The sequence below is a fragment of the Hyperoodon ampullatus genome, assembly GCF_949752795.1.
Source record: "Hyperoodon ampullatus genome assembly, chromosome: 4".
Classification (NCBI taxonomy): Eukaryota; Metazoa; Chordata; class Mammalia; order Artiodactyla; family Ziphiidae; genus Hyperoodon; species Hyperoodon ampullatus.
In genome coordinates this window covers 1400056-1421218 of record NC_136917.1, presented here as the reverse complement: position 1 = coordinate 1421218, position 21163 = coordinate 1400056, and the positions used below count along the sequence as shown (strand labels likewise).

Sequence of the window (21163 nt, the reverse complement as noted above, 5' to 3'; positions counted from 1 at the left end):
AGTGCCATCACTGAGAGACATTTCCAAAATTTAAAATTACAAATGGAAAAGAGGAAGTACTATGCTGCAAAACTATATTGCTTTACTGTACATTAGTTATGGGACAGGCTTTTATTTATAAATATGTCCTCTAAATTAAGGTCCCCCCAAATGGGAGTCATAGGGCAAAGGGTTTGACTTACTTTTAAAAAAAGACTGAAAACACCAAAGGGTCATATATTTTAAACCACAGTGTTGAACCCAAAGCAGCCTCTGACCCCAGATGTTCTAGATTCTCAGCCCTGAACACTGTCTCCAAGCTGTCTCCATCTCAGGGGAGCTACTGGACAGCTCTGATGCTCAGAAGGATGGATTCTAGTAAGTCTGGAGCCCTCTCCTCCTCCCTCCACCGTCCCATGGAGGGCCTGGGTCTGCTCTACCTCCTCCTCCAAGGAGGTGTCTCTCTTGGACAATCCCTCCACCATGTGCCCCTTTGCAGGGACCTTGTTCCATGGGTCCAGCCCTCTGGGACATCGCCAATCTCTTTCTCCCGCCTGGATCATTCATTTCAGCACACAGACATGATCTGATATCTCCTACCACAAAAACAGAATCCTGCCTCAGAACTGCAACCCTCTCCCTTCACTGGGCCATTTCTTTGCACCCTTCTTCTTGTACAACCAAACTTCTCAAAAGTCCACACCTGCTGTCTTTATTTCCTCTTCCTTTCTTCCAACTCCACTCAGTAAGGACTTGTGGGCATTTCTCCCACATGACAAATAACTGCTTTACTGAAACAGGAGGAAAGACTACAATTCTAAGTCTCCAACATCAGTTAAATTCATCTTGGGTATGTATGCGCACAAGTCAACAATGCACACAACTCAACTGATAAGATGACAACATGAACTGCCACAATCAAGGTCCCTTGCGCAACACACCATTGGTAGAAGCCACAGATCAGAAGGCCTATCACCATTTCAGAGATGTTAAAATGAAGCAAAGCAGTTTCTATTTGATGTTTACTACCAAAACCTCAGAACTTCTCCCAATTCTACAAGGATGTAACATTTTAAGGCCAGGCACTGTAGATGAGCCATCTTTAATCCTCAGGTACTTGGTGCCAGTTTGCCTAATAAATGTTTATAAAAACTGAAGGAATGAAGGGATGATTTAGATAAGTGAGACTTGTAACTCACCAACTGCTGAATGACTCTCTCGACCAGTGTTGAAAATGTAATGTCCTCAGTTTCTCTGTTGTCGAACACATATTTAATCAGCTTGGCGATGGTCTCTGTATCTGTTTCTGACTCAAACTCATAGCCTTTGCTTTCCTGGAATATTTGGGTGGACAGAGTGTCAGATAATGGTTGTTGTGCAATGCTGGCCTGGCCAGCTCCCTCTCCTCCCTTATGACTTGTCCTTGGAGTGACTTAAGGCAAGAACAAGGAAAACGGGGAAGGGATGAGAAATGTTTGCCTGAATCCCACAGCCTAACACAGCTGAGTCATTGTAGTCTTCCCTGAGATCATCCCGCCTCAGAAGCTTGTCCTTGCCATTAATCTGGACATTGCAAAATAACAGCAATCAAAATGATCAAATACACTGAGTCAAATCCACCCACCTCCCAACCAATACCACAACCTCTTCAAACTTGAAACACTCGCCGCCTGCCTTCCCACCCCACATTCCATTTGGTGTATGAGTCGGTATGTTATTCAGTGCAGACACTTTAATAAAAAGAAGTTCATGTTCTTTTGATTCTGCTCTGACTCTGTCTGCAATGGTCTTTGAGGTAAATGAGAATGCCCTGCTCTCTCCTCCAGCAAGATCTGGGGAGGAGCCTGAGCTGGGGATGAGGTTTGTGTCTAATGTGGTGATGTGGCCAAGAGTGGACCTCAGTCAGCTTCTGCCTTTTTTTCTGGAGGGAAATGAGCTGGTTGGAAAGTTTCTGGGAAAGACCAATACCACTTGACTTAGATGTTACCCAGGGGAAGTATCTTACCAGAAATTTCCTCAGGTCTTTGTAATTTGTAATGATCCCATTATGGATGACCACGAATTCTGGAAGAAAAGTTTAGTCAAGAGAGAAATGCTATGAAGAAATGAAGTTCAAGTCAGATGTGAAGAAAGACAATTTGACAGCTTGAAACCTACAAACTTTGCTCATACAGACACTTGTGTTAAGCAAACTTCATTTACAGGGATTAGAGCTGACATCTGCCATGACTGCAATTTAAACCCGAGGAAATAACACATTTCTCTTTTGATAAAAAGCTTCCACCAACCTGGCCACGCACTGAGCTCTGACTTGTGGCCTACAGTAGCATGAAATAGGCTTTGGTATTTATGTCAAAAGGGATGATTAACCCTTCATTATCTATTAACTGTCTTCACAACCATCCCGTTCTCCATTTTTTTCATATCTATTGTGACTTTGTTTCTTCACATTATTTTCTTAACCCTGTCACATTTTCTTTCATCTCAGCCTATTGTCTTAACTTCTCATCATTAATTTGTTTCCTAGAATCTGTGTTTTCTTTGTGAAAACTTCTTTGTGTAATTTTCGTATGCAGTGTAGTTGCTGGGTATAAGTCTTCCTTAAAAGTATGCTCTGGGCTTCCCTGGTGGCGCAGTGGTTGAGAGTCCGCCTGCCGATGCAGGGGACGCGGGTTTGTGCCCCGGTCCGGGAAGATCCCACATGCCGTGGAGCGGCTGGGCCCGTGAGCCATGGCTGCTGGGCCTGTGCATCCGGAGCCTGTGCTCCGCAGAGGGAGAGGCCACAACGGTGAGAGGCCCGCGTGCCGCAAAAAAAAAAAAAAAAAAAAAAGTATGCTCTTCAGATATCACTGATAAGTCATTAGAGAAATTTTACAAATCTTTTCTTATTTCCCATGTTGTTTTATTTTCAATTATTCATCCTGAGTCACGGCAGGCATTTCCAAATTTGGGTGTGGGGGCAATCTCCTTGGAGCCTAGTTGCTTTGGGGACACAGAATCATTGTCTGCAGTGAAGCGGGGGTTCACCCTATCATCTCAGTGGGCAGGAGGCTGAGGATGAGGTGGCGACATTTCAGGGCACATGGTCTCGGTACAGTGTGTTACCTCAGCCAACACTGTTGCTCCAGGGACCAGCCTCTGCATCTAGCTTGGGGTTTGGCTGGATGTATATCCTAGGTCCTCAGCACCGTGGGGTCTATTGTCCCCCTCCTGAGTGTAGGGTGCCTGCCCCTGTAGTGGGGTGTCTCATGGCTCAGGACATGGACCAGATGCAAGGAATGGTCCCCAGCAAAGAAACCTCACTACCCAAGTCTCTGACCATGTAGGTGTATGTATAGCCTGGTCCCTGTGCTATCTCTGGCTGCTCTGATGACAGAGGTGCATGGGGCCCTCCTGTTCTCTCCGGGAGGCTTTCCTTTCCAAATCGGGCAGGGTGAGCTGCCTCCACGTACTGCAGTGTCCACAGGGGCAAAGGACACTGACGAGGGAGGTGCTGCTCGCTCCTGTGGCCTGACTTCCAAGATAATTAATGGCAGTGAGGCTTGTCAAGTGTTTAGATAATAGTAAATACCCTACAACTACTCTTACGTGTCTGATCCCTACTCTAATATGAGGCTTGGCAAGAACCTGCATTATGCCACATTCTGGAGTTGGCTTGGGGTGGAGGATCCCAGCTGACTCCAGAAATCATTCTCTCCACCGGACACCCTCTTGCTTCATGCCCAGGTGTGGGTCATGGGGGCTTCTGACCTGACCAGGCCCAACCCAGAGTGGAGACCCACTAGAAGGCCCAGACTCCATCTCATATGCCCATGTGTCCTACTGCCAGAGGCCCTGATACCCCTGGGTGCTGACCACAGAGTCCCTGAGAGCTTCCAGTGGGAGCTCCAGACCTACCAGTCCTTCCCCCATGAGAGGAGACTGGGACATCATTTAAGAGAACCACCACATAAAGAATTGTCCTGGGGGCTCAGGCAAGTGATGTGGACCCATGAGCTGGGGCTGACATGGTGAGGGGGGAATTGGGAGACATGGGTGGCCCTCGTTACAGGGACCAGGATTGGAGCAGGCACCTCAGATGTTAAACAAGATCAGCACTGCCACCTGCCCTGGCTCAGGACCACTCTCTTCAGGGGCAGGGATGGGTATAGCTGGACGAGGAAGGAACCCCAATCTTTCCTCAAGTGCCCAGCCCTCTGGAACACCCTGGTCCCTAACTGAGGAAGAGTGCGCAGGCCTTCAACCCTTTACACCACCAAGTCCCACTCAGGCTGGGTTCCCAGAGCCAAAGGCATTCATGGGAAGTGCCACTGTTTTCCTGTGGATGCTTGCGGGGTCAGCACTATCCAGGGGTCAGGTTGAATTTGCCTCCTTTCTAGGGCCCAGTGCCAACAGTTTGGATACTGGGGGAAGACAGGGATGCTGAGAAGCCAGTTGGTGGTGGGTGTGGATCAACCCTGGCACAGGTCAGGGCCAGGCACAACCACTAGGACAGAGGAGCAAGGCTATACTACATACCGTTGCCTTTGTCTGAGCGCTGTGGGTGGCTGTTGACAGCATTGGGGACCCCGTGGGTGGCCCAACGTGTGTGGGCAATGCCAAAGTGGGTCTCAAACTCCACTTTTAAGTCCATGCTGTCCTGTTCTAGATGAAGGAAAAATAAGTTTGCCACACTTTAAGCATTGACATGGTACTGTTACATGAGGTGACTTCATTACATGAAGACACATCAGCTACACCAAAAGTACATCCCACCATCAACCACAAAGGCCCCATTCTGGAGAATTCTGCCAGACCCTTGCTTTAATTAGTACTTATCAGTAACCTAACTCACTTAACTGAAATAAACTTACTTTAAAAAGAAAATTACAGGTCCCTACCATAAATGGAAAAGCAGTATCATTTGCCAGAAACATTAAAATACATAAGTACTAAATATTGAAAAAAAAATTCTCAGCGCACCATCACCTGAAATAAACCATCCCACACTCTGGGAAACAGTTTTGCAACATGGACTTAACCCTCCTATTTTTCCATGCTTGGGTAGGTTAATATTTTTAGTCTCCAATGCTGTTGGAATTAAAGATTTTAAAGTGACCCAGGTTGCGATTATTACTCTGACTTGGCATGTCTTTCACATACTGTAAAGTTCTTCATCAAGAGCCTTGACATTTCCTCTTTTCTTGACTAGCTGGATATGTCTTTCTTTGACTTCGTTATTATTTCCATCGATTGCCACACCTGTAACATAAACATGATTTTTTGTACTGGAATTTAAGTTTTGTCTCCCATGCTTCATTACAGGGAATGACCCTGGGTAAGCGCTACACAGAACTGTGGATTTATTAGTTCTTATTCCCCAGGCTTGCTGCCCAGAAGAGAACTAGACATTGTTAGGATATTGACTTGGAAAGAGGAGGCTGTGACTGTGACAGTGCTAACCAGCAATCAGGGAACATGTGCCTGGAACCCAGGCTGTGGCTGCCTCACCCCGGCTTCTAACCAGGGTAATTCTTGGAGTTCGCCTGCAGGAGAGGTGCCACCACGTCCGCCACCAAAGGCAGCAGGCTCATTTAAGGACATTTGTGCACTTTGCATTCTGCTACTTTAGCTGGTGTTTCCATTGCACTAGTGTTCCTGCAATCTTTCATCTGACTTGCTTTCTATTAAGAATTTATAGGAATATATAATTATTTGGCTCTCCTTTTTCTCCTAAGGCTGCTTAATTAAAAATGGGAAACAGACTAAATATCCACCTGTTATGTGGATGAAGGAGTAAACTCTGAGATAGGCATCCAGTGGAGGACTGTGCAGCCACTTAGAAAGATTATGTTAGGAATTGTTTAGGATAATGGAAAAAAACAAGGTAAGTGAAAGAAGAAGAACACAAAATTACAGAATTGCATAATTATAATTAGATAAAACAATAAATATCTGCATGATACCTCTACCGTCCCCAGACCCCAGACGACCACAGGAGGGACACAGATATTGATGGGGGGTGCTTTTGATGGATATTTTTTTACCCTTGTTTTTTCTTTCTACTTTTCTATAGAAATTTTCAATTTTCTTTAATGAACAAGCATTATGTTTATATGGCAGCAGCCTGCAGAGCGTACCTGCTGAGTCATAGCCTCTATACTCAAGCCGCTGCAGTCCCTTGATGAGGGTTTCAAAAATCTCCTTCCTTGTCCGGGGGACTCTGTAGTTCATGTAGGCGAAGATTCCTGTTAAAAGAGGGAAAACCATATGTTTACAAAACACTTGGTTCATGTTTAGAAGAAAACACTTCTGGGGAAACAGATACCACTGGAGGCACATCACTGAAGGGCTTCCAGGCTGCCTGCAGAGGAAGGTGTGGCCTTCCCCAGACATAATGGAAGAAGAGCAGAACTCCCTTACTGCTTCTAGAAGGACATTGTATGCAGCCCTCCTGCAGTGACAAAAGGACACACAAAGCATGTGAAGAACACACTCACACACCACGGCCTTGCCATTCCACCGCGGAGAATTTCTCCTATGGACATACTCACAGAAGACACCTTTCATTGTGGCAACATTTATAATAGAAAAGATCAGCAAAACAAAGCAACCACCTAGGGCCATCTGGAAGTCCCCGCTATGTGGACTCCTTGGTTTGCACAGAACACACCTGAGAAGAGTCAAAAGGAGGTCACCCCAGCCTCCTGCGACAGGTAGGAACAGGGGCTGGGGCCTTTGCTCCACTTTCCACTTGGCCCTACTGCTTGGAGCATTACCATCGATAAGCACTACTTTTATGACAGCAAGCATAAAATCATCTCTTGGCCTCACAGAGAATCCTTATCTTCAAGGGAGGCCCACCAGCCTAGAAGATTTTGTTTGGCTTTAGTTTCTGCATTCATATATTAAAATAACATTTTCCCAAATAGGAAGAAACAGTCATCATGTTGGTTCTTTCCAAACTCCTCCACTCCTCTGCTTGAGACTACAGACCCTTGGTCTGTCTCTATCCTGATCTGTGAGGGCCCCATCCCATTACCCCTCTGTCCTTTTGCCCTACACAGGAAAACCTTCCCTTCTCAAAGTTTAGCTCCAACCCCACCTCCCAGGGCAGGCTTGTCCAGGCCCTGGCCAGAAGTGTTCACCTGCTCTTAGATCCTGAGGCATCTACATCCCCTGACAAGGTCACAGGCGTCTTGGCACATGGTCCTTGTTCAATAAATGTATGTGGATAGAATGACCATGAATCTGTATTAAGCAGGGAAGCAACAGTATGGATTGTGAAAAGGGACTCATCTTATTGAGAACTCACTATATGCCAGGCACTGGGCTAAGCATTGCTACACAGGTATCAATCAAAGCTCGAAGCAGTCTTAGAGGTTGGACCTGCCATTACCCTCCCCTTACCTTCTGGAACTGGGCCAGAGTCAGGAGTGGAACCAAAGAGATCTGATTTTAGGACCTAAATGATCCTAACCTCTGGGCAGCACTGCCTCGGGGATGAATAGGGTTAAAAGAAGGTTTATTTTCTCAATTTTGATTTTTAAATTTTATTATTTTTAAATTTTCTCAACATTTTTCTGGGATGACAGAAAGGTCTGAGCAAAATTTTAAAATTTCCAGATACCTGTACCTGCACCCCCATGTTCATTGCAGCATTATTTACAATAGCCAAGACATGGAAACTACTTAAGTGTCCATTGATGGATGAATGGATAAAGTAGCCATGGAATATATATGTAGTATTTTTTTATTAATTAATTAATTTTATTGATTTATTTTTGGCTGCATTGGGTCTTTGTTGATGTGCGCGGGCTTTCTCTAGTTGCAGCGAGTGGCAGGCTTCTCGTTGCAGTGGCTTCTCTTGTTGCGGAGCACGGGCTCTAGGCGCACGGGCTTCAGTAGTTGTGGCACGTGGGCTCTAGAGCACAGGCTCAGTAGTTGTGGCCCATGGGCTTAGTTGCTCCACGGCATGTGGGATCTTCCTGGACCAGGGCTCAAACCCATGTGCCCTGCATTGGCAGGCGGATTCTTAACCACTGAGCCACCAAGGAAGCCCTATATACGTAATATTAATGGAATATCATCCAGCCATAAAAAAGGAGGAAATCCTGCCATTTGTGACAACATGGATGAATCTTGAGGGCAATATGCTAGGTGAAATAAGTCAGACAGAGAAAGACAAATACTGTATGATCTCACTTTTATATAGAATCTAACAAAAAAACTAACTCATAGATAAAGAAATCAGATTGGTGGTTGCCAGAGGTGGGGGATGAGAGGTGAGGGAATTAGGTGAAGGTGGTCAAAAGGTACAAACTTCCAGTTATAAGATGAACTCTGGTGATGCAAAGTACAGCATGGTGGCTATAGTTAATATTCTATTGTATATTTGAAAGTTGCTAAGAGAGTAGATCTTAAAAGTTCTCATCATAGTGAAAAACTTTTAACTATGTGAGGTGATGAATGTTAACTAATATTGGGGTAATCATTTTGCAATATGTATATACATATACACATACATATGTAACATATACCAATACATATATACATATACAAATCATTATGTTGTATATCTTAAACTTATACAATGTTATACATCAATTATATCTCAATAAAACTGGGAAAAAATTTGCCAGAGATAAACCTTGGAGAGGACAACCTGCCTGCAGATAACTAAGGGATGATCCCGATTATACAGCAAACCACATGTCATATCTCTGTAATAGCTGTAATGTCTCTAGATTATATTCAAGTCAATACAGTATTTTTGAATGAATGATTAAACTAAATGATTTAAACTAAATGATTAAAGTAAATATTATATTCCTAAGCAGTAAGTAGGGTCACATCATAGAAATTTAACTTGCTAAAATTAATCTAGACACAGTCAAAAAAAGGCGATGAAATTATACAGTGCTAAAAATTATATTTTGCATTCTTAGGTACTGTATGCTACTGTACACAGGATATATTTGCACACGAGTATTAAGGGGCAGGGTTTATATTTAAAAACACGCACACTGTGGTTTCTGAGCAGTTACAGACGTTTTCTTTTAAAAATGGCCAAGGATAACTTTGGCAGTCAGCTATTTTTGTCTTCTAGGTCAGGTGAGAAGCGCTTCCCCAGCTGAGCATCTGTGCTTCAAGAGCTCACAATTTACCCTATGCTTCAAACCTAAACACTTCTGGTCAGAGGATGTATTTTTGTCACCTTACATATATATAAAAAAAAAGACAGCCACTTTTTAATGTAAATTTTTAACAGCTTCATTGGGATACAAGTCACATACCATAATATTATCCCATTTAAAGTGTACAATGCAATGGTTTTTAAGTATATTCACAGAGTTGTGTAGCCATCACCATAATCTATGCTTAGGTAAAACTTTCTATAACATTAGTTTTTCTGCAAAATATACTGGTCAAATTCCAGTCAATGTAAAGAGCACATAGCTATGGGAGATGGCTATATGAAGAATGGAGCAACTCACAAACCATTTTTGTAGTCTTTTAAACTGCAAAACTCTCCTGGCACCTTGGGAATTGGTCTAGAATTATACCTGCACCCTCACAAAGGGGAGCTAACAGGCATTGCAGATGACACAAAGGCCCATACACCAACTCTTGTTTTTTTTTTTGGGGGGGGGTGCTGGGTGGAGACAATGTATATTTCCAAAAGTCAAATTATTGTCTATTTTTCTCCCATAAGCATGGAATAAAAGATATATATATATTTTATCCTATTTGTTCAGTGGCATTGTCTTCTTTGTTGGCTTTATGCCTTAAAAAAATAATACATAGTTTTATATACAATCTACTGTGTTCTCCAACTTCTTTTTATTTATTTATTTGGCCAGAATTCATCCTCTTATTCATTCTTTTGAAAATATCTAGAGCCTTTTTCCTACGTGGCATTCACTCTGTTAGGTCTTACAAATATCAAGGAAAATAAAACATACATGATCCTTATAGTCAGAATGAGAGGTGGTCATCAAACAAATATATGCATAAATTGTTTTAAATGTTTTGAAAGGAAAAACACCAACTCTTTTAAAGCCGAAATTCTTTTACAAGAGCGCTGTATGTTTGCCGATTCTCCCCTGCAATTCCCCGTCCTCTGGGCCAAACTTCACTTCTGTGTTTATTTTTTTATTTTTTATTTATTTATTTTTTACATCTTTATTGGAGTATAATTGCTTTACAACAGTGTGTTAGTTTCTGCTTTATAACAAAGTGAATCAGTTATACATATACATATGTTCCCATATCTCTTCCCTCTTGCGTCTCCCTCCCTATCCCACCCCTCTAGGTGGCCACAAAGCACCGAGCTGATCTCCCTGTGCTATGCGGCTGCTTCCCACTAGCTATCTATTTTACATTTGGTAGTGTATATATGTCCATGCCACTCTCTCACTTTGTCACAGCTCACCCTTCCCCCTCCCCATATCCTCAAGTCCATTCTCTAGTAGGTCTGTGTCTTTATTCCCGTCTTACCCCTAGGTTCTTCATGACATTTTTTTTCTTAGATTCCATATATATGTCTTAGCATACGGTATTTGTCTTTCTCTTTCTGACTTACTTCACTCTGTATGACAGACTCTAGGTCCATCCACCTCACTACAAATAACTCAATTTCGTTTCTTTTCAATTTTCTTTACAATTCTTTCCATTGTACATATGTGCCACATCTTCTTTATCCATTCATCCGATGATGGACACTTAGGCTGCTTCCATCTCCTGGCTATTGTAAATAGAGCTGCAATGAACATTTTGGTACATGACTCTTTTTGAATTATGGTTTTCTCAGGGTATATGCCCAGTAGTGGGATTGCTGGGTCATATGGTAGTTCTATTTGTAGTTTTTTAAGGAACCTCCATACTCTTCTCCTTAGTGGCTGTACCAATTCACATTCCCACCAGCAGTGCAAGAGTGCTCCCTTTTATCCACACCCTCTCCAGCATTTATTGTTTCTAGATTTTTTGATGATGGCCATTCTGACCGGTGTGAGATGATATCTCATTGTAGTTTTGATTCACATTTCTCTAATGATTAATGATGTTGAGCATTCTTTCATGTGTTTGTTGGCAATCTGTATATCTTCTTTGGAGAAATGTCTGTTTAGGTCTTCTGCCCATTTTTGGATTGGGTTGTTTGTTTTTTTGTTATTGAGCTGCATGAGCTGCTTGTAAATTTTGGAGATTAATCCTTTGTCAGTTGCTTCATTTGCAAATATTTTCTCCCATTCTGAGGGTTGTCTTTTGGTCTTGTTTATGGTTTCCTTTGCTGTGCAAAAGCTTTTAAGTTTCATTAGATCCCATTTGTTTATTTTTGTTTTTATTTCTATTTCTCTAGGAGGTGGGTCAAAAAGGACCTTGCTGTGATTTATGTCATAGAGTGTTCTGCCTATGTTTTCCTCTAAGAGTTTGATAATTGGAAACACAAAAGACCCCCAATAGCCAAAGCAGTCTTGAGAACGAAAAACGGGGCTGGAGGAATCAGGCTCCCTGACTTCAGACTATACTACTAAGTTACAGTAATCTAGACAGTATGGTACTGGCACAAAAACAGAAATATAGATCAATGGAACAGGATAGAAAGCCCAGAGATAAACCCACGCACATATGGTCACCTTATCTTTCATAAAGGAGGCAGGAATGTACAGTGGAGAAAGGACAGCCTCTTCAATAAGTGGTGCTGGGAAAACTGGACTGGTACATGTAAAAGTATGAGATTAGAACACTCCCTAACACCATACACAAACTTCACTTCTGAACTCACGTCAGGCACGTATGCGTCTCTGGCTCTGAGACCCAGAACAGCCGCCTTGGTGGGAGGTGCTGCTGCCAGAGCCCCTGGTGTGCTGGAAATGGCTGGAACGGCTAAAGGGTCCTTGCCATCAGGACCACCAGCTGTGTCCACACCCAGCTGGGAGGCTTGGCAGCCACTCAAGCACCGTTTGCTTGATTACTGTGGTGAGAGGGGCTGCCAAGAAGTGGTTTTCAAGGTCCTTGCGCAAGAAGGCATAAATCTAATTTTTAACATGAAATCTCTTGCATACCAACCTCTGTTCAGTAAATTCTTTTAAGCACTGTCTCTCTCCTCTCTCCTCTTGGCTGGATTCTCTCTGCACGCCACCAGATGAAAGTGAATAAAACAGCACCTATACTGTGCTCTTACTATTTAAAAAAATAATGAAATAGAATAAAGCTGCTTTCCCAGGAATTTTGTTTGCTATTCATATCAGAATTCCCTTCTGGAATCCCATTCATCTGCAATAAAAGCTGCAATGAGAATCCATTTTTAACCTATGAAATCAGTAAAGATCCACCAGTTTGACAAGTGAGAGCTTAAATTTGTACACTCTCTTTGGAAGGCAATTTGGCAATCTCTCAAATTAAAATGTACACATCTGTTGAACAAAGCTTCTGCACTTCTAGGAATGTATCCAACAGATATCTGTGCAGAGATTCAAGTGTGAGTGCATTAGGATAGTTGCTCAGCGCTGTCTGTGGTAGCTGAAGACTGGGGACAGCCTGATGCCTGGCAGGGCCCAGGTAAGTGATGGCACGGCCACACGTGGCCACTGTAGGGCCACATGCAGGCAGCCCTATACAGAGAACAAGGTGAAGTTGTATGTTCTCTTGGAAAACAGGCTACATCTCCAACATGTGTCAAGGGGAAAAAGTGGCCTGCAGAACATCTGTAAATTACCCAAGGTGGGGCAGGGAGACACATAGCATGTTTCTGGAAGACCCAAGGAGCAGTGGTTGCCACTGACGAGGGTGCTGGACAGAAGGCAGAAACTCCTTTCCCACTGCATGTGTCAGTCAGTCAGGTTATTTGTACAGTCAGGTTATCTTGCCACATGCCTGTATGTAGTATGTTACCATGTGCCGCTATATGAATTAGAGAGTGGTGGGTACAGGATTGTCAGCTAGCCCAACCAACGTCACCGTGGCTCCCCAGCTCTGCTCACCTGGAGGGACAACAGCCACAAGAAGGCAGAAAGCAGTCTGAGCACACGGTCCAATGCATAAAAAGACAGGCTCAGGGTCACCCCGCCTGGGCTCCTCCTCCCTCACCTGCTCACTAGTCTGTGACAGCAAGAAGCACAGAGGGTGGCAGCTACGGCCTACCACCTTTGCCAAATATCCATTTCAAATCCCAGCCCACTCCTTGCTTCTGTGTGGCCTGGGGCAAGTCACTGAACTCCCAGTGGAGCGTGGTGATGGCAGCACCTACTTCCTAGGGTTGTTGTGAGAATTCATGGGAGTCTTTGTAAAGCAAGAGGAACAGTGCCTGCCGCATAGTAAGTGTCTGTATCTGTGAAAATGGATCAGGCAAAGAGGTTCCTCCTCCTGGGGAGCATGCGGCACAAATGCAGGTATGTATACAGCACAAAGGAAGCCCTTGAGAAATTATCTTTAAATAAAACCACAAGGAAAATAGTAGCAGTTTACTGGTATTTATTTTTGGCTTTCTACTTGGGGAAATGATGATTAAACCAAATGTGTGATCTGGTTGCAGATTGATTAAGATGTAAATCATCCCATAAACATTTCTCTGGCCCACAGAGGCTTCATCACTGTGCTACGTGCTGCGAAGTGCCGAGATGGACCAGTCAGGGGGCCTTGCAGGGCGAGTCATGAGAGGACATGGTGCACAGGGACCACCCGACCCCTCAAGAGACTTGCAGGCAGAGAGGCTGAGAGCTGAGAGGTGGGAAAGTGCCAGAAGTCTCCTGGACCGGCTCTCTGCAAAGGTGGCCGACAGCTCACCCACCCGGCCTATTACAGGCCTCCTCCTCTCCCGATTTTTAAAAAGTCACATGGCCCTGTTTATTTCCTATATAGCACTTCCCTTCCTGTCTTTTGTCTGACTCCCCACTGGATTGTAACCTTCATGAGGATGGAGACCACACGTGTCTTGTTTATCTGTCTTATTCCTTCCTATATTCCCAGAACCCAGTAGAGAGCCTGGTACATTTTAGGTGCTCAGTAACTACTTTTTGAATGAATGAATGAATGAATGAATGAATAAATGAATGGATTTGGGGAGGGGTGTTGATCAGAGAAGGTGACCTTTGAGCTGGGCTGGAGACAGCCACCCTCAACCATGGACAAGCAGAGAGAACCCCCAAGTGTAAGCACGAGGGACAGAACGGTAAGAGAGGTGGGTAGTGCTGAGTCTGGTGTCCCTGAGTGTCAGCTCCTTTCACCAGGGCAGTGAGGCGCTGCTCTAAGCGTAACCCTAAGACACTCAAGCACAAAGGCGTATATGCCCCAGCATTACCCACCCCCAACCATCATGCACTGTGAGGACCCTAGGAATGGAGTGGAGAGCCTTCTAGATAAATGAACCAGGTCCTGGGGAAGGATCCCAGAACTCCACTGGGTGGGATTGCAAAGTAAATCACAACCACCACTATCACCACTCATGAAGGCTTCCCATGTGCCAATACCTTCAGAACCTCATCTTGTCTAATCCTTACAATGCCTATATCCAGGCTGTGGTTCCCATGGACAGACAGGGAATCTCTGGCTCCAGGTCCAAAGAGTTGAGTAACTCACAGCCAGGTCTACCTGATTGCAGGGGGCCCATCACTGCTGCCCCCCAAATTAGCATAAGACCTGTCTTAGAATCCTACTCCAAGGGATGAAAAATAGCTTGCAGAGGGGGCCTGGCCCGTGGGGAGATGCCCATCTGGCCCCTGATGGACACACTCAGAGCTCCCCTGGTGAGGTCCAGGCCATGTTGATACACCCTGCCCTGACCCCTGGGAGGTCACTACTTCCCCAGGACACTCCTGCTTCTAACTCCACCTTTCTCTTCCCATCTAGCCCCCTGCCCACAGGGCAGAGGCAACCACAGCAAGGCCGGCTCCCACTACACACCTCCCTTGCCCAAGAGGGATGGCGAAATACCTCCAAGCTGGTTGGAGACATGCCCAGCCCTGGGGCAGAGGCTGCCTTGGCCCAACCACTGCAGCTCAGTGTATACCCCTTGCCTACACTGCCATCCTAGCATCCAGAGCTTTGAAACAGCTTTTCAGGGTCCCACTCTTAAAACTGATGGGAAATGTGAGTGAGAAAAGGTTCCAAAGGTAGAAACACCCAGATAAATTCAGAGGGACTCCAGAAGAGACTGTAGATGTGATGCAGGATAGACACGAGCCCTTTAAGAGGGGACTGTGGCCCCTTGGCCCAGCCCACCTTGGGGGGCTGGGAATTCTAATGTTCCCTCCAAATATGGCTTGAGAGATCATATAGGAACTCAGGACCAAACGCACCACAGAGGTCCATTCATGCAGGTAGGGGCACTTCGACCTTCAAGTGACAGATAATGACAATGACAAGATGGAGGGGCAATGTCTCTGGATTCCCAGACAGAACTAGGATCACTGAACTCCTGGAACCTTCTCCACAACCCCTGGGGTGCTCGGGGTATTGGATGGGGGGAGGGGTTGTTTGGGGCCTGCAGGATGAGGGAAGGAGGTCTAAGTTTACAGTGGGTGGGCTAGGGTCCACATTATGATTCTGTGGCTATCGTTTTGGAAAACTTATCCATCTTTCCAAGGATCGGCTTCCCAATGAAAGACACTGCCCTCACTGTGACTGAGGGCGAACAGTCCCAGGCAGAGATACCACCTGTACCTCACACAGGGTAGGGCTCGCTCCGCTGGAGCTGTGTCACCACCCAGCCAGGAGGGGACCCTCCAGACCAAGTGCACTCCTTCCACCACCATCCGATGCTTCTCAGAACTGAAGAGGTTGACCTCCTTAGTCCATGAGTCTACTAGAGATTAGGTACTATTCTAAGTCCTAAATTGGAAGACATGGCCAGTTGGATTTATGCCTCATAAAATTCCTGAGTGTGTGTGTGTGTGTGTGTGTGTGTGTGTGTGTGTGTGTGTGTGTGTGTTTGAGTGTCAGGTATGTGTGAGTGTGTTGGGTGTGTGAGTGTGTGTGTGGCATGCCAGGGGAGGTGGGCAGTATACCCTTCCAGGTGAGGTCTCGAGGAAGGGGAGGCCACTGGGCCAGGAACAAGGGCTGCCAAAGGAGGCTGTGGCCTCTCTGGATGTCCAGGCCTCCCTTGTGCAGACTGGGGAAGGCCACTTTATTCATGAAGTGGGAAGGACAATTTCTGCTGGTTCCTCACAGAAGTGAGAGTAAAGGTGGAGATGGCACAGCTGGGTCCCCTCACAAAGGCAGATGAGTCCCCAGGCCTTGGTCAGGGTCAGGAAGCGGTTGGCTCTTCTGGGGACAGCCTTGCCCTGTTTCAGGCCTCCTGGGACTCCAAGGGTTAAAGTTACCACAACACTCTAATCCCTGAGATAACAGGGGACTCTGCTTCCTGCAGTAAATGTGGGCAAGGCATTTTTCTTTTTAATAGAAAATTCCTGGTGTCCCTGTCCCATTAGGGTTTCCCCAAAACAAAGGGGAAGCAACATACAAATACTCTTCATTGTACTTAAAAAAAAAAACTTTCAAGAAAAAGAAAAGAAGTTCAAACTGCCAAATTCAGCTATGAAAAAGCCAGACTTTTTTTTTTCCAGTGAAATATTTCCTTTGAAAATTAAAAAGAGGCAGATGACTAGATTAAATTACTTGGCTTTGCACCTAATGAATCTTCAGAACGTTCTCCCAAGAGTGTTTATAACCTCAAGTTACTACTTCTTTATAAGCAAATTTTGCTAAATATAAAAATAACTCCTCAATTTAAAAGCACTATTTACTAATCTTATATCACAAAATGTCCAGAAGGTTTCTCAGAACTTGGGAAACCCCTGATGAATAAGACTGATGGGGAAATGGCATGATGATGGGGGGTGGGGGGGAGGAGGATGTGGAGGAGGGTGGAGGCCGCGCTGAGCCCCTGCCCGGCTGGCCGCCCAGCTGGCCTCTCTGCAGCCCTCCAGAGAGTGCCACAAAAGTCCCCTTAAGTGGGGGCAGGGGTGTTAGAGAGCTGCTAAGACTGGCTTCGAAGAGCCAACTGTGTGCATCTCTTCCCAACTCCATGCTCAGGGACCTCATGCTGGTGACCTGAAATGAGCCACGGTGAGAGTATTCACACCATAGAAACTGGCAAACCAAAGAGCCGGTTGTTAAACATTTATCTGCACACTACTGTGTAGGGGGCTCTGTTTCTCAAGGCTCCTATGGCTTGGAGAGGCAACAAGCTAGGCGTCCTGACCCCAGAGTCTGTGCCCCATCAACTCCAGTCCAGTCTCTTCTGAGGCATCCATCCATGAACTGAACTGTTATAAGGAGGAAGGGAGTGTCAAATATGACAGGGTTCTGAGAGCCAAAAGAAGTTTGGGACAAAAGGATGAGCTCTCCCGAGCCAAGTAATCTCCCTGGATTGCTGTTTCCTCACCTAAGACCAGAGGCAAGCGAGCCCCTGTAAGCATTTGACAAGTTCTCCTGAGAGACTGCTGTGCAGTAAACACACTGTGTGTGGGTGTGGGTGTGGTTGTGTGTCCTGGCCCCTCTTGATTCTGGGGAATAAAACTATGCCTGTTTCTTGCAGAGAAGAGATGAGTGGGAAGGGTATCACGTACACACATGGAGAGCAAGATGCACGATATTTATATGACATGGGAACTGACTATTAGAGAAAGTATGAACACTATTTGGTCCATCTGGGTGTGTGGCATGATGCCAGTGAAGGAAGGGGTATTTAACTGATGCCTACATTCACCTTCTGACTGGGACCAGAGGAGTTGGGTGTGTGTGGTGCAGGCGATGCTGGTAGCCCTCTGGTCAACATTCTTGTAGCCATCTGGGATTGGCAACACTGGACTATTCTTGCAGAAGGCATCTGAAAGCAAGAACCCAACTGTAGCAGGATGAATAATCGTCCTCAAAAATATTAGGTCTTAACTCCTAGACTCTATCTGTAAATGGAAAAGCATCTTTATAGATGTGATTAAGTTAAGGATCTTGAGATGGGAGATTATTCTGAGTTATACAGATGGGCCCTAAATGAAATAACAAGTGTCCTTAGAAAAGGGAAGCAGAAGGAGATTTAATATGGAAGAGGAGAAAGTGATGTGACGATGGAAGAGGAGACTGGAATGAGTAGCCACAAGCCAAAGAATGCCGGCAACCACCAGAAGCTGGAAGAGGCAAGGAACAGATTCTCCCCTAGAGCTTCTGGAGGAAGTGGGGCCCTGTTGGCACCTCCATTTTGGCCCAGTAAAACTGATTGTTGGACAACTAGTCTTCAGAACTGTGAGAAAATAGATTGATGTTGTTTTAAATCAGCAAGTTTGTGGCAATTTGTTACAGCAGCCAGAGGAGCTAATACAAAAGATGATGAATTCAAGGCAAGGGCTTTACCTTCTAGCAAAAACTAAGAATTTTTTCTTCTTCAAGTCTTTTTTTTCCCGCCTCATAGATGACTAAGTGTAGTAATGAAGGACAGGGAAGATTTAAGAATTCACAGACGGGACATGCAATCCTTTTTGTCACATCCCCAAGCATGCATGCCGCCATGACCTTGCATATGCTGTGCCCTCAGCCTGGCACACCTATCACCCTCTTCTCTCTGTAGAGCTCATACTTGAAATCAGGCCTGGGACACTGTCCAGGTCCCTCTCCCTCTTCTGGGGAAAGTCAGTGTCTCTGCCTCCACTGTGCTGGGGTCCCAACCTCAGACTGCATGGGGGCCATCAGCTACCATCAGTGAGTGGGGCAGCTGGGTCGGGGAGGGAGAAATGGGGAGCTTGCACCTGTCGTCCCAGGTATCACTGTAAACTATTCAGAAACATGGACTCAGAGTTGCTCATCTTTGGATTTTTTCAAGAGAAGTCAAAATCCTACCTATTTAATGTGAAATCTCCCAATTGTGTTATTTGGTAACTACAATAATTAAAAAAAAAAAAGTTTAAATTCTGTGCACCAAACAGAAAGATGTCCGGCTGCCGGTTTGGCATGGGGCTGCCAGGCTGCAGCTCGTGCCTTAGGTCTTCCCTCTAGGGCAGCATTTACCTCATGAGTTACTCCGTCCCTGGTCAGCCTCTGGACTGCCCCTCCAACTACCCGCCCCTTCTCTGAGGGGAGGACCATGCCCACAGAGCCCCAGGGCCTGGAAAACAGGGCCTCTCCAGGAGCAGTTATTCTCTAGAGTGGGGAAAGGAGGGAGGGAGAGGGAATATAGTAACCTTTTTATCAGCAGAAAGTCAGCAAAATGCCAGCAATTCCCAGATGTCAACAAGACCACCATGAGTACCTACGTGTTGCCTCAGATAAACTCTCAGTTCATTAAAACTTTGAGGGTTATCTGCTTAGTGTGTGGATGATCAATTAGAAGGTCCAGCTTACTGTGGGAGCAAAGACAAGGGAGAGCAGGAGGCACTGTGAGCCCGGTCATCAGGAACTGATAAGGAAGGGCCTTTAGCTCAACCCCTGCTGACCACTGCGGAACCAGCCCCAGAGATCTGAGCTCTGAGGTGGCTTCAAGGTGGCAAATCCCAGCAGGGCTACAGCCAGTCCAGATAAAAGACCTAAAACAACTGCTCAGACAAAGGTATGCGCAGACCTCTCTGGGCCTCAATTTCCCCAAATTGAGGAGGTAAGTGGTTTACCTCCTCAAGTGAAGGTAAAGTGAAGACGTAAGCGGTTTATTCCAGGAGCACCTTCACAATTTTTGCACTATCCTTGTACCAAATGCACAATCATTTCTTTAATATTTTTCTATAAAATTGACCAAAGTTTTAAAAACTTAAATAAATTCATTACAAAAGAAAACAAACATAAAGGAAAACTAATATCACCAGCCATATATACACAGATCATAATCCAAAAAAAAACAAAAAACAAAAAACCACAAACAAACCAAACCAATGGGTTCAATTTTAGCCATCTGCTGCTCCGAGCTCTGAGCCCAGGACGGCTTCCTCTGTGCAAGGGGTGCTCGGGCAAGTGTCAGAAAGATGTTAAAGGCACATTAGCACCCAGCTGAGACTTTCTCTTGGCTACTTGAAAAGGAAATAACTTTCCCATGCAGGAATTCCACAAGACTCCCAGACTTCAGTGAGAGCTGGAGGGTGGGGTGTGCCAGCAGGGAGCCCTGTTGGGAGGACACAGGTAGTTACAAACCAAAGCTCATCCTTTCCCTAGGGGCCAAAAACACAGCAGCCCTTTAAGAAAGCAGAACAAACTCAGAATTGAGAGTCTGAGCGCCCCCAGGCTCAGAAGGACAACGGAGAAAGGTGGATGTACATAGGAAGCAGGATGGCTAGGGTGGTGGTAGGGGCGGAAGGGCATCTGAGAGGCGGAAGGAGGGAAGCTGCTCAAGCTGGAGGGGCAGACCCAGTGGGAGGGTCTTAGTGCACGAGTCTGGCTCTAAGACCACCAGGTAGCCAAGGGCCTTGAATGCCACACTAAGGAGTTTGGAACCCAAAGCTTCTTGGCAAAATTGCCACCTTTGCCTTATCTCTCTCCCCAGGAATGCCAACAGGCAGCCCTATATGTACATTACCAATGACGCCCAGGAGTCCTGACATTTTTGCTGAGGGTTCAGGAATTTAAATTGATGTCTGCTTGGCCTGGGGGAGGCTGCACCCCAAAAGTCAGCTGCCTGCTCCTTGGTCAGTCTGTCCTTTTTCACTTTTTCAGGAGCGCCTGGCCTCAGAAACAAGGCCTGTACAGACCTTGGCCCACGGCTCACTGCTGGCACACCCGACCCCAGCAGCCCTGAACACGGTCAGACAGAGGCCTTTCATGGCTTCAAAAGTTCCACCAGGTCCTCCAGCCACAGGAGGCTGGAATGGGAAACTGAATCCCACTCAAGGAAAGAAAAAAAAAAATGCACAGTGACCTTTTGTCCCAGCATAAGTTCTCGGCCCTCTCCCCAGCCAGCGGAGGCGGTCCAGCAAGGAGAGTAAGGAATTGCAGATGTGCGCGCAGGGCCGGGCCGCCCTCCCCACTGTCCCGGAGCCTTGAGGGACCGCGCCCAGTCACCGCGGTATTCGAGACGCCGGGGCCCGACCCCTCTCCCAGTCCAGGGCTCCCTCTCCCAGATTCCGCCCGAAGCTCGGCGGTAGGTGCTGCTTCTTCCCCGCGCCTCGCCGAGGGCTCTTTCCAGCGAAGAGGCGGCAATCCGGAATCAACCCTTCTAGGGACAAGAAGTTCATTCTGGGACGCGAGGAGGACCCACAGGCCCTTCCCGAGCGCACCAGGGGCTGCTCCCGAC

General features: G+C 45.9%; 1 protein-coding gene across 1 annotated transcript in view; it reads right to left on the bottom strand.

Annotated features, from left to right (window-relative positions):
* Positions 1 to 7128, bottom strand: part of GFPT2 (glutamine-fructose-6-phosphate transaminase 2) — a gene marked incomplete at both ends in the record, with an annotated part of 29855 nt that extends 22727 nt beyond the window's left edge. The window contains 6 exons of the mRNA XM_079703058.1: positions 1179 to 1313; positions 1985 to 2043; positions 4498 to 4623; positions 5122 to 5220; positions 6099 to 6206; positions 7107 to 7128. Coding sequence (XP_079559184.1) covers positions 1179 to 1313; positions 1985 to 2043; positions 4498 to 4623; positions 5122 to 5220; positions 6099 to 6206; positions 7107 to 7128 — 549 coding nt within the window. The remainder of the gene's footprint in view (positions 1 to 1178; positions 1314 to 1984; positions 2044 to 4497; positions 4624 to 5121; positions 5221 to 6098; positions 6207 to 7106) is intronic.
* Between the last annotated feature and the right edge of the window lie 14035 nt (positions 7129 to 21163).